The 13,765-nt window shown below is 48.1% G+C and overlaps 1 protein-coding gene across 3 annotated transcripts in view; it reads right to left on the bottom strand.

The window, feature by feature from the left end:
* RXRG (retinoid X receptor gamma) overlaps positions 1 to 13,765 on the bottom strand; it is a 39,976-nt gene that overhangs the window by 7,710 nt on the left and 18,501 nt on the right. For 2 of the 3 annotated variants that reach the window (XM_056497063.1, XM_056497064.1), the window contains exons 2-3: positions 4,377 to 4,636; positions 556 to 700 (exon numbers count right to left, since the gene is read on the bottom strand). In XM_056497063.1, the coding sequence (XP_056353038.1) occupies positions 556 to 700; positions 4,377 to 4,636 (405 nt within the window). The remainder of the gene's footprint in view (positions 1 to 555; positions 701 to 4,376; positions 4,637 to 13,765) is intronic. The other variant, XM_056497065.1, reaches the window with a different exon arrangement.

The following is a 13,765-nucleotide window of genomic DNA, read 5'->3' as shown; positions in this document are numbered from 1 at the left end:
GAAAGGCAGTGGGTGGGCAGGCAGGTGTTTGCCCTTCCTTCCAGCGTGGAGGAGCTCCAACCAAAGCCAAAGGTGAAAACCTGCAGGGTGTCACCTCAGCAGCACAGTGACCAGCAGCCAAACCACAGGAGCACTGCTTTCCTGGGATAAGGAAGGGCTGCATCCCAGTGGGGTGATCTTGGATCTTGGCTGCAGAACAGCCACAGGCAGTGGGGTGCACTGATATGAGGAGGGTTTGCAAGGCTCATGGGGTCAGAGAGAAAACCCAGGCACAGCCAGAACGCAGCTAGCACAAAGCACAGGTAAATGGGAACACTGAGATTTTGTCAGATTTACCTTTGGTGAACAGGGACAGAAGGTAAAATGAGATTATACACACAAGGGAAAGAGGACATTTAGGTTTGCTCACTTTTGGGCACTAATCTGCAATACAGACAGCCAGGCTCAGCCCTGATCTTGCAATGCCAGCATGGCCCCAGCGAGCCCCCAAGCCTTGCTTCAGAGCACCAGGAGAGTTCTCACTGCACAAAGCCCTCCCCAAGGAAGAATCCCTACCTGAGGACCTGTCCCCACAGATGGCACAGATGTGTTTGGCTAGGGATCCTGGACTTGTGGATGGATAATTCATGTTCCCCATCCCTGGGAGACCCGGCAAGGGCTTGACATCCTCCGAGCTGCTGACGTTGTTCAGGACATTGAGCTGCAGAAGCCACAATACAGGTTAGAGGGGAGAGACTCACATCTCAATGAAACTACCCCAAAATGGAGCTGACCCTTCCCTTGCTGTTCCTGCTGGCCTTGTCCCACAGGTTTATCCTCAGCAAGTCCACGGGGCTGCCGTGGGCAAGCAGGCATCCTCTGCTGAATGCAGCAGGAGGGGTTTGAGCAGGCACTAAAGCAGATACTGCCTCATGTTCTAACCAAAGCCAGGACTAAGCAGAGCTGGAAAAGGGCAGGCTGAAAGCTCAGCTGCTCAGTTACAGCCTCCAAGCCATGAGGCTGGTGGGATCCTGCCTGCTTCATTAGAGGATGCTGATCGCTGCCTGCTGGCAGCCACCAGCACTAACAGCTTAGCAAAGAAGAGTTTTGCAGCCAGGTGATTTGTTACAGTCCAACCCGCACTGCTGCATGGCTAGGGAAGCTGTAATAATGTTTAAAAAAAAAATTAAATTAGTGGGTTATCTTCCCTGACTCATGATATCTGCATGTACACATGAAAACGTGGTCATCTGGGGACTCTCTGGGACTTTGGTTCCCAAACACTACCACAGGTGGCAGATTTGGGGTTACCAGAATATTTAAAAAAAATTATAAAAAAAAAAAAAAAGAGGTTGAGCATCTAAAAATCGGTGGCTGTGAGATGCAGGCAGACAATGCAGAGCCCCCAGCTGAGATCCCCAGGAGCTGCTCGTGGCTGCTGAAGTTAAAGGTTACAAACCCACATCGATTAGAGACCAAAGCCTGATGTTACCCAGGGCTTCATTTTATTGCTGTTTGCTTTGGAGCCACGGGCAGGGCAGGGAGGATTAAGCACATCTTGTCAAAATCTGTCTGGGCAGACTAATGTCTCTCCCAGCTTTCCATCAAATCACCTTTCCCACTGTCGTGGGTTGAGGGCTGGGGATGGTTGTTCCATCCCTGAGTTTGTTTGGAACAGTCATGCCAGCTCATCAGCTCAAATTCTTCTTCCCAGAAAGAAGGCAGAAGCAGGGATAGAAAACAAAGGTTTGGATGAAGACCCAGCTCGAGCCTTCATTCCAATCTCTGTAACATTTAAAACAGTAGATTTCATGCATGTTGCTGAAAGTTCTCCATTTGCTCCAAGAAACTGCACATTTCCCACAAAAAAAGTGGTAATTTCCACAGCAAAGAACAAGGGTCCATCCCACTGGAATTTTTGGACCTGTCATCAGAAAAATAAAAAGGCAAAGCCTGTTCTTAGCTTCCCTCACTGCTGTCCCTTCATTTTCAAAGCTTCAAAGGTTTTAATAATATGGAAAATAAAATTTATCTAGCAAAAATCAGGAGACAAGTTGCTTTGCTCCATTAGAAAATATAAGTGTATTGGGAAAAATTGCCCAGAGGAACAGAGGTTTGATCTCCCCAGCAGAGACTCAAAGCAGGCACTGGCAACTCTAAAGCCTTATGCTTCAAATTCCAGGCCAAGAAAATGGGAAATAAACCCCTTCCTCCCCACAAATCCCCATCATCTTGGCAAAATGCTGAGCCAGGAGGAACTTTCTGTGGTTGTCACTCAGAACTCAGGTGCCACCTTTTCTTCCTCCCTGTCTGCACTTTGAAACAATAAAAGGGAGAGAGATGCACGGGAGGGGGACACACAGGGCAGTTTTAGCCATCATTGTCCTTAGAGCTTGACTCCTGCAGGTTAAGTGCAATCATGTATGATATCTGGGACAACTGCTTGAACCCAAATCCATTAGCTGGCTCCCTGCTGAATCCCCAGGGCCCAGCTGTCTCCTTGCATTAGAGGCAACACAAATGGAACCCTCTCCTCGGATCTGGGAACCTGGCACGGCGCCCAGGCTGGGGAAACCACTTCCCAGAGCATCCCCAATCCCAAAGGAAAGGCTTCCAACCTGCCAATACTGCCACAATTTCCTGTCCAGCCATCCTGCCCTTGATGTCACGGGCACAAATTCCATCAGATCCATGAGGAACAGCTGGGTGGTGCACGGGGAAGAGGAATGCTCCAGCATTCCCACTGCTGACAGCAGGAGCCCACACAGGAATTGAGGATGCTGGGGAAAGGTAAGCCAAACCTCCTTCTCTTTCAGAGCTCTGCAGGCACCTCCTCACACCATCCTCTCCCAGCCTTGCAGGTGCTAGGAAGAGCTTCAGGCATTCCAAGGAGTAGCAGCAGGGAATGGGGCAGAGTGGGATCATCTCCTTGCTTTTCCCTCAGCAGGAGCCACGAGACTTCTGAGCACTTGCTATCTTTGGGTCCCACTAATAAAACACAAAGTCTTGCTTATGAGAGGTAGAATTTTCACTTATATCTGGATGCCCAGAACATTCCATGCCACACTGCCACCAGAAATGCAGGAGGTGGTGCCAGGCTTTAGGAGCAGCACATCTCCATCCCACAGAGCCACCCTGGGAGGCTCCCAGCCCCATCCATGGCTCAGGAGGTGCCAGCCCTAACACCTGGGTCTGGAAGGGAAACCTCAGCACCCAGGTGAGCACAGGCAGTAAGGATGGGAGTGCTTCACCTCGCTTCAGGCCAAGTTTATACACAACACAGTAGGTGGCTGGCATTTAGCATTAACATTTGTCTCTCCCTAGAAAGTCTGTCTGCTTTCCAGATAATGAAACGAAGCAGATATGCTTCTGCAGGAGGAAGGGCAATGTTTCACGTGCTGCAGCCCCTGGCTATCCTGTCTGTTTCCATGTACAGCAGAGCTGGACTGCACCCACAGTGAGAACAAAGCTGGAAATTAGCTCTGTTCCCTTATCCTGTAGGGAATTTGAAAACTGCTGTGGTCTCTGTGATTTATGCAGATTCAGTGGGTAGAAAATGTTCTTTGCAACTTGTCTTGGATGGCACTGCAGGATGTGGCCAGAAATGTGTATTCTGTCCCCATCTGTTGAGCCGGGTGGGGCAGTGACCCTGATCTCCTGGCACATATTATCTGCTAATGGGCCAGCTTTAAACCAGCTGGGCAATCATCTTTATCTTTCCCACAGCCCATCCTCCCTCCAGGAAGATATCATCTGCTGCTGGCCCATTCAGTCCCACTGCATGGCTGATAAAATTCCATCATCCCACTGGGAGATGCTCCAGCCAGGGGAGCAGCCAAGCCTTTCCTACCCAGATAAAAACTGACATTTTGGACACCAAGGGACCTTCTTTCCACTGCATTCCAGAGGAAAGCCAGACCTTTCCACATCATCCCTGCACCTTCAGAGGAAACTGCACCTTCTCCAGGAGCACTGCTCCAGCTGAACCACATCTGCCCCTGCAGGAGGATGCAGCCACCATTGAATGGGACTGTGCCAACACCCTGACTGACTGACGGGTGTCAGCTTGGATTCTGACTCTGGCAGGGTTTTGGGATTGTTCTTTGTAATACTGTATTTCTATTTTAATTTTCCTAGTAAAGAACTGTTATTCAAAATTCAAAAATCTTTTCCTGAGAGCCCCTTAATTTCAAAATTATAATAATTTGGAGGGAGGGGGTTTACATTCTCCATTTCAAGAGAAGCTCCTGCCTTTATTGGCAGACACCTGTCCTTCAAACCAGGACACACCTGAGCCCCCTGAGTGGCCAAACTCCCCACCAACCAACCAACCAACCCCCTCTCTCAACATCTGTGGCTTTACCCATCCCCAGCGAAGGAACCGCGCTCATCCCCACCTGTGGGCTGCCGTGGGCCACGAAATTGACGCCGGGAGCGGAGGACAGGGCGACGGGGTGGGAGCCCAGGGAGGAGGCGATGACCCTGTAGGGCGAGCCCAGGGCGCTCACGGGCGAGCTCAGGGCGCTCATGGGCGACGGCAGCGCCCGCGCGGCGCCCGCGGCCGGCTCCAGGTACCCGTGGGGTCCCTCCACGGGATTCCCCGAGGGAAGGCCCGAGGACAGGCTCACCGACGTGGAGCTGGCGTGCACGGGGGAGTCTGCAGGGAGAAGCAGAGAGGTGATGCTCACTCGCAGGGCGCCACAGCCGCGGTCGCCAAACGCCAGCCGCAAAACCGACCGCAAAACCGACCGGCAAATTGTGCTGTAAAGGGTGTTGGAGGCAGTGAATTGGGGTTTTTAAAATTTTTAGATCTCTCTATTATATTTATTATATTTTTATATTATATTATATTATATTTAGATCTCCCGATTATAGGGATTGAGTTAAAGCTTTTGGATGGATTGAAATATATTAAGTTACTTACGCATAAGGTAGAGGTGTAAGTTTAAGTTTTAGGATAAGTAAGTAAGTCAGTAAGTTTTAGTATGAGCTTTAATGCTTTTAATAAGTAAAAATTTTAGATATTAAAGTAGAAGTACGAGTTTTAGTGACGGTTGAAAAACCTGCTAATGTTGTTAGGAGAGGTTTTAAGACTATAGTTGCAGACAGTGCTTAGACATAATATAGTAAGAGTATTATTTACATTTTTTAAATGGAACAAAGTAAGTTGCACGCGTGGTTTATACGTAACTTAATGTGTTAAGAAACTAAAATTTTAAAAAGTTAAGGAGTGGTGGTTCGAGTTTACATCTTAGCTTGTTAAAAAAATCTTATAAGAATATGTATTGGGGAGAGTTAGTGCTTTTCTGCTTTTCCTGCCATTGCTTTTCTTTTTGCTTTTGCTCACCATCATCAGTCAACACCCAAAAAGAAGATAGGAGCTGCTGCAGCAACATCAGCTTCCCTGGACCTTTGACAAGAGCAGCTTCTAGTTCTGTTTGAGACTTTATACCAAAACTTAGCATAAACTTTGATGTCTGTAACTGTGCCTTTTGAAACTAAAGTGCTTCTACAATAAATAACCTTTTAGCAACTGTTAGCTGTTTCGCTCATTTTAAAAAATAACCCAACAAAGTTAGTGCCAAGAGCACTGCAGGTCGTAACCTCACAAGGGGAAAAAAACAAAATGTTGGTTATAGTACAGGAAAAGGAGTAACATCCAGCAACAAAACTTATTGGGAAGGTAATGCTTAATAACAAAATATTCCTTCTCTGCTCCAGTGCCTCAGCAGACTTGGGGGAAGGCACCACTGCCTGCCTGCCTCAGGCTGGTTTGCTCTGAACTCTTCCCTGAGGTTTCATTTACTTTTTTCCAAAAAAAAAAAATATCTAGAGACAGCACACTTCTGAAACCCTGAAATCCTCACCAGCCAGCCTGGCAACTCTGAATGTTCCACATGTTTTATGAAGCACCTCTGCTGCTTGAGATGGCTCTGTCCTTGTGCTCCCATGGTTTAATTTCCCCCCTTCCCACCCACGTGTGTCTCCACTGTTCCATTCCATGTGCTCACTCCCAAAGCTGGATGCCAGCATCTTCCACAGGAGCTGGAGCAACAGGAACGGCTCGTGAAGTTTCAGGATGAGGCAGCCACAAAACGATTTGTCCTTTTTATTTTTCCTCATTTGTACAAATCAGAGCAGAGGCTTTGGCCACACAGATGTGCCAGGGCACAGCTAGAGGGACAGAGGGTTTCCTCCACATCACCAAGCTGAGCCCCATGAGATCAGTCTGCCCCTGAACCCTGCTGGGGAAGAAGTGTAGAAAAGCAAAATAACCCTGACCATTGCCACTTCAGGGCAGACTCTAAGGCTGGACAGCTCAACCAAAGACTAAAAATTGTCTTCTGCAAGACCAGTCACAAATATTCAGAGTGTATCTAGGCACCAAATGCCCACTAGTCCCAATGGGTTGTGTATCTGGGTGCATTTTAAGGATTTACATGACCTTTCCTCCCTCCCTTAAAATTTTCCAGCCCTAGTTAGCATTGGCTGTCATTAACATTTCTGTGAACCATTATTTCTCTGTTGGTTTCTCAACACAGGAGACCATTCCCTGGAGTAGCAAGGCAAAGATGTTGTGTGGGAAGGTCACACAGCTGGTTTTTCATGGCTGGCACTGAGGATACATCCTCCCCTTGCATTTGCAAGTAAGGCAGCGCTTTGGTGTTTTGTTTCTTTGTGGCTTTCCCCCCCCCACCCCTCCTTTTAACATTATTGCAAAGTTATTTACGTGACAGTGTTTGTTATTCTACCTGAAGTAACAATCAAGTCTGATTCAAAGGGAAGATGCACAATAAAGACGGGAAAAGGTCAGCTTGCTGAATAACATTAAAGACATTTGTCAGAGTCAAGGAGGACTCGATCCGCCGTTATCAACCCACTTCAGACTTAATTCTGCAGAGGGAGGGGGAGAAAAGGTCTTTGTCAATTCTTGCTCTGGCTTTTTGGATCAATTCTCCCGGTGGGAGAGCGATGTGCAGCAGGAGGAGGCTCAGTGACAACAGCAGAAGCCTGGGAGGCAGCGAGGCGGTCTGGAGGCAGGGCCAGGGCTCCTGCCTGCTGCCACAGAGTCCCCACGTCCCCCTGCCACATCAGGGACACACACAGCCTGCTTTCTGCCAGCAGACTGCAAAATCCCGACCTGGGAATGGATTCCAAGCACTCAAGTCCTTCATCCCAGGGACAGAGTGCCTTTAGCAGAAGATGTGCTGTTTGCCTTACCTGAGCAAGCACTCAGCTCACACAGGCACCTCAGATGTTTCTTGGGGCTTAAAAGGGCCATCCTGACCATTATCAGCTTCAGAGAAAAGCAAATGCATTTTTCATCACCTGTGGTGCCATAACTCACACCAGTCCTCCTCAGCATCTGTAGCACAGACCTAGAAAGAATTTGCTTTTATGCCTCTTTAAATAACTAGGTAAACAACATTGCCTTTGAGGATTCCTCAGCTTGGAAAATAAGTCATTGCAGGAGATATTGTGCAAAGATCTATCACACCAGGACAGCTGAGCAGAAGAATGATTCTTCATCCTTTTCCATTAACACAGAAAAGGGCATATTTTGAAAGTATCATGCAGAAGAGTTAAACCAATAAGAAAAGACACCCAGGAGAGTTAACTGTTTGCTTTTATGCCAGACCTTACAGAAATGCTGTCACTGCTAAGTTTCTCCATTAGAGAGGCTCCAGGCTTCACATTTTCATGTGAAAGCTTCCAGACTTTCACACAAGGAGGCTGCTGGCCCCACTGTGGGCTTGTGCCCCTGCCAAGGGACAAACATTTCGGGGCTGTGCCCAGGGGGGTCCCCTAGAGCCCAGGATGGGATCAAAGGTCAAATCCAGGAGACCTAGAGGGTTTGAACCTCTGCTATCCCAGCAATGAAATACTGAAGTGTGAATGCACTGAGTGTTTGCTGGTGGAGATGGATGGATAAATGAAAACACCCACTGGAGAGCACAGAGGTGTAAAGCCAGGCTTTGCCAGGGCCTGGTGACACAAACCAGAGTTAACAGGCTTGTTCCTACAGTGCCTGCCCACACTGTCCTGCCAAGGCTCTGACAAACCCTTGGTCAAATCCTGCAGTGTTAACTTTCCACTTACCAAATGACAACTTTATCCATCTGTTACAAATTGGAATAAAGCATCCATTTAGAAAAGCACAACAACTACCACAAAAAGCCCACAAACAACAAAAAAAAAGAAACAAATTTTGACTTCCAGCCCCTTTCTGGGATAAATCTGCTAATCCATTCCCCAGGGGAGCAGAAATGCATTCTCCAGCACCTGGGGAAAATCCTCCTCTCAGATTCTCATTTTCAGGCAGAGTGCACCAAGAGGGATATAAGAAATGACTGCTAGCAGACTAGCAGCTTGTGAGAGGAACAATTTTCATGGCTGAAAGGTGTGCAGGAAGAGCCATGCCAAAGCATCCTTGACCCTGGGGTTAATTATTCACTCAGCTGAATACACTCAAAAGTGTTTCACTTCTAAGAAGCCAGGGAGGTTTTGGACGGTGCAAACAGCCATGTCATGAAAGAAAATAGTTAATTAATTAATTAATAATTAAATTCTATTATTTGTAAGAAGATACTGATGGTCTGCGTCCCACACCTCCCAGCAGAACCCAGAAAGGGCTCATGGGGATGGAATGGCTTTACTGCAGGTATTTTCTCCCATGCTCTGGGGCACAGAGGAGCTGTCCTCTCCTCCTGGAGGGGAGCTGCTCTGCAGCAGGGTGGGCTGGGGAGACAGGACTCAGTCCTGCCCGGCCGCCCCCGCAGCAGCGCCGGCACAGGTGACATTTGCACGGGGCTGCAGCGTGTCCATCGGCTAATGCGAGGTGACAGCAGGGCTGGGGACGCCCTGAGGAGCACAGGAGCCACCCTGGCCGTGTCCCCACGCCAGCTGGGGAGGGACAGCTGGGACCTGCACCCAGCACCAGCGCTCGCTGCTGCTTTTCACCACCCCGCTTCATCGCTGGCTGGTTTCTCATCCACAAGCGGGGCTGTTCGTCTTCCTGTCTGTCTTCTTCCTTGTTTCCCTTCCCCACATTAATGCATGGACAGGTAGTTCCTGTCCAAGCTCAGGGAAGCTCAGTTTTGTGTTTATTTCTCTCCTGGAGGAAGAGAGGACAGCAGGATGGTGCGGATTTTCTCTCCGTTGCAAACACGCACTGCCCAGAGAACCCTCCATCGACCCCCCACAAGCTGCCTTGAACACAAACACACGCTCCAGCCTTCTCTTTGAAGGATGCAAAGCTTGAGAAGAAAGAACTAGCCCCGGGCGCTTCACTGTTTCAAAGCAGCTCTGCAAACCAGGGCAGTTTGTGGCAGGGAGGTGCAAACACACAGATACAGTGTCCATGCTGTTGCTTCAGCATTCAGAATAACAGCCAATGCCAGCATGGCATCCCTGCTGACATTAGGAAAAATAATTTAAAAAGACCCTAAGAAATATACATTTTGAAAACATTGCCCTTGAGGACACAACAACAGCATCACCTTTACCCACCAGCTACTGAAGCACACAAAGCTTTGATACTCGACTTCTGTGTGTGACCATCACTTTAGCAAAATCCTAATCCAGGGATAGGAAACTTGCACGAATAGCCCCATAAATCAGGAGCAGAAGAGCACCACCCACACCACAGCAGATGTGCAGGTGTCCAACAGATGCTCCTGCAGAGCACAAAAGCTCCAGGTGCACCACACCAATGCTCAGCTAACACTGATGGTCTGGGCTAACACAGAGAAACTGAACCAATGGGAGCTTGGTAAAGGCACTTTGGATGCACCTCTGTGCTCCAAGCACTCCACAGGTACAGCTGAGGAAGGCATGGAAACAAAGATTTCTCTGTTGCAAGAGTGCACAAGCAACCCCAAACACCTTGGTGGAGGCAGTGGGAAGAGAAGGAACCAGGATGCAACCAACAAAACTGTCTCAGTTTTCACACAAATCATGGCAGCAAACATCAGCTTCAGCAGTCACACCTGAGTAGAAAGAAGAATCAAAATGCAGAGACCAGAAACATCCAAGCACTACACACACTGTCTGTTTAACTACCACAGGTTGCAAGTTTGGTTTTTTGGCAAATGTTCCTTCAGCTCTAACACCCAGCAAAGCCTTGAAATATGCACATTCAACACCAGAGTCTCAACTAAGGCCTAAAACAATCCTGGAAGATCCCTGGCAAGTCTAGAGATGATGATGCTCTCAACATTCACAGTTTCCTTTTTAATATCAGAGAGAATCAAAAGCTGGGAGTCATCAAATAATGAAAAACACTCGTACTCTGGAGGCTTCAGAGGGAAGATTCATTTCTTTGGCACAAACACTGAAAGGTGTGAGCTGCCTTGCCTGACACATGACTTTGCAGATCCTTCATCCTCTGCAGGTCAGAAAGCACTGAGAAGTGGGGAGAGAGGCAGAGAAGGGCTGATTTCAGGAGAGGAGCACGAGTGTGCGTGGGAGGTGCAGCCTGGCAAACAGCTCGTCCTTGGGGACGACCTTGGAAGGGAAATACCTGGGAGAAACACTCCTGAACCTGGCTGCAGTTATGTAGCAGGATACCCACAGTAACTGGAATCAAGCAAAGTCTTGCTGCTATGGCTGCAAAAGTTGTTTTTGTTCAATACACAGGAGAGGAACCAAAAATCGCTTCCCTTTCTGGGGATATTTTTAACTGCCCAAGCAGATTCCCACAGACAGTACAAACAGAAAGGTTAGTGGGTTTGCCTTGCTTTTAAGGTCCAGTAACCTCTGTGTTTCCATCTTCCTGCTCAGCTCCAAGGCAATAAATAATTCAGCCTTCCCTGACTGCTAAAAACAAGGAGAAAAACTTTCAGGAGCTGTGGTGGCACATATGGGAGCAGGGGTTTCTCCAACAGGGCAGCAGAAAGTTTCCCTCAGCTCTCCAGGTGGTGGGAAGAGCTGCTTCCTCTCTTCTCTGGTAATGCCCCTGTGCCTGCCTTGCAAACAGGGGCCATCCAGAACCTGGCCACAAGGAGCTGTGTGTCATGTCCAAATGTCCTTGGACATACTGAGCTATTGACCCAACGTCCAATTTCAGCCAAATCAGGCCAAGACCTCAAAGCAGCATCTGCTGCTGAGTCTGCACCAGAGAATGACTCCTTTAGCAACTATACATCAAGTGATTAAAAAAAAAAAAACCACAAATCTGCAAGCCAAATTTACTCAACAAGGTATCACATCTCCCTGGTGACCACAGTAACACAAAAGAGTTGGATAAAGCTCCTCATCTCCAAAATAAAAAAGGGAAAAAGTTGTCGAATTTGAGACCTGAAGAATCCCATCCATGATTGTTTGATCAGATTTCCCACTTGGCCAGCAGGTACCAGGAAAAAGCATGCACAAATTCCTACAGTTGTCTTTGAACTTGTGGAGAGGCTACAGGTCCCCAGGAGAATGGATCCCACTGGGAGGACCTGAGGCTGCCCCAGGCAGCTGAAGGCAAGTGTCTCCTGCTTTAAAAGAAAAACTTTTACAACATTTAAATTTCGGTTGCCTGCTCACTGGGTTTTCTCCCACCTTTGCTGGGTCAAAGGGCTCTTTTCCATCCTCACATCCACAGTTACAGGAATGGACACAGCAAGCCAAAAAGGGGGAAAAAAACCATCCTGCAGATCACAAAACTTCAGAGGGTGCCAGGCAGGCAGGCAGGCAGGCAGCAGAGCCACTCCAGGCACAATCTGGGTTTTCCTCTCCCTATCCCCCAAACGACCTGGCCTAACCCTGCTTTGCTGGGAGAGCTGACAAGATTGCAGCCGGAGGTGGCGTGGCCACAGGCCAAGTTACATGAGTACTAATAAAAGAGACTTTGTGGAGGAGCCAAGTTAGTTCTTGTCCCCAACCAACTGTGCCAGAGAGTGCTCAGAGAGAGAGGACAGCCAGCACAGCATCTTTCCTTGCCCTGGGAGCTGGGCTTTGGGTGAAATGCATCCTTCTGGAGAATAAAAACACAGTTTTAAGCCCTTTCTTTGCTCCTTAGTGCACATCTCCTGCTTTGGGTGTCTGAGGGTGCCTCATCTGAATGTTTTCCCTGCTATCCCACAAATCCATCTGTGACACCTTGGAGTCTGATTGTCCTTATCTCATCACAAATCATGTGCTTAAGACCACGTTGTGGATGTGCTCTCAGACAAAGTTGGTGGTGCTATTCAGGTGTTTTACACACACCATCAAAAACATTATTATTTATTATTTCTAACCTGAATGCAGATAAAACAAAGGTAAAGCAGGTGTAACAGCTACCTGAAAGCAAAGAAAAAGACAAGTGGATGTCTTTTATTTGTTGGGGTTTTTTGCCATTATGCTGAAATGGAAGCCCAGAATTTCAGAGCTAAAGGAAATCTGAATGCAAGAAGATCTAGACTGGCTGAACAGCAGGAACCTGCACCACCTTAACTTTGCCCTCCAGCATCAGAGTGCACTGAATGCTGCAAGCTGACAGCTGAGCATGGACACTGCCTTGGCACCCTGGTGTTCCCCAGGAAGAGTTTCATGGCTTTTTCATGGGGGAGCAGCAAACACCATCAATACATCATGGGCTGATGGGGATGCAGGCTGCCTGCACAGGCTTTGTGCTGAGGAGCCTGGCAGGGGAGATCCCTTCCACCAGCTCTCCTCCTCCAAAGCCTGGCTGCCCTCTCACACAGCCCTAAACTGCCTGACCAAAGCTGCCCAGAAATCCCCCAGCCAGCCAAGGAGAGGGAGCTGCCACATCACCACACTTCTCCAGGGACATGGAAGCTCTCTGCCTTTGAGGGGAGAGTGGGTGGGAGTGCTAAACTCCATCCAGGACAGAGGGGCTGTTCCAAAGCATCCCAAACAAAACTTGGCCAATGCTTTTGCATCTCTGTCAGGTATTCCTATACAGAAAACAACTTTAATACTAAGCTGGAAGAAGGTTAAAACACCAGTTGAATACTTTAAATGGAAGTTAAACTCCCAATATCCTTTCACCTTTATTGGTGGAACAGAAATCCCTCTGCTCCTATTACCAATTTCCTCTCCTAGAAATCTCCCAAAGGCTCTGCTGAGCACTGTGACCCTTGTCCCTACAGGGATCTCTGCCTGGCTCCTGTGAAGATCAGCTTGAATGTCACTTTTCTTTTGGTTCACTGCAAATTCGTAATAGAAATAAATTAAATTAAACACAAATAGCACTTTCATTGTTTCATTCTTATTGCAGCAATAGGAGAGAGTTCAGCCTGTGCTTGCTGAGTCCTTAAAAACACCAGTGAGCAATAGATTCTCCCAACGAGTCATCCCCTTCCTGCAGAAACAGCCTAAAAAGGTATTTTGGAAAGCTGAGCTCTTGTGAAACTTGAGGATAACTTGATGCAATACCATGAATGACTTTTCTGGAGTTGGAGAATTACCAGAGGTGAGCATCTGGTGAAAAAAAAAATAATAAAATATACACATAGTGGGAACATCCCATGTCTGCACGAACTGCTTCTCCAGCAGAGAAATAACAGGCTGATGTACAGCCTGGGGCCTCCAGAGCAAATCCTGGAGGCATTTTACCCACCTTGAAGGGCTGGGAACAACTCAAAGAGTTTCCCAGAGGTACTAAGACTTTGCACATGCAGCACTTTCAGTTCCATCAGTACTTTTGTCAGCAGCCCATGGGTGGGTGCCCCCAGCCCTTGGCACTCTGACCTAGAGCTCCTCAACACATTCCCCTTGCACATCCCCCGTGTCAGGGTGGGGAATGACTTCAGATCATAAAAATATGGTGATAAAGTCCATTTCCCAAGAGTGG

Source organism: Oenanthe melanoleuca, chromosome 8 (assembly GCF_029582105.1).
Source record: "Oenanthe melanoleuca isolate GR-GAL-2019-014 chromosome 8, OMel1.0, whole genome shotgun sequence".
NCBI classification, from domain to species: Eukaryota; Metazoa; Chordata; class Aves; order Passeriformes; family Muscicapidae; genus Oenanthe; species Oenanthe melanoleuca.
Note: the sequence above shows the minus strand (reverse complement) of the source record. Positions and strands in the feature narration are given on the sequence as shown.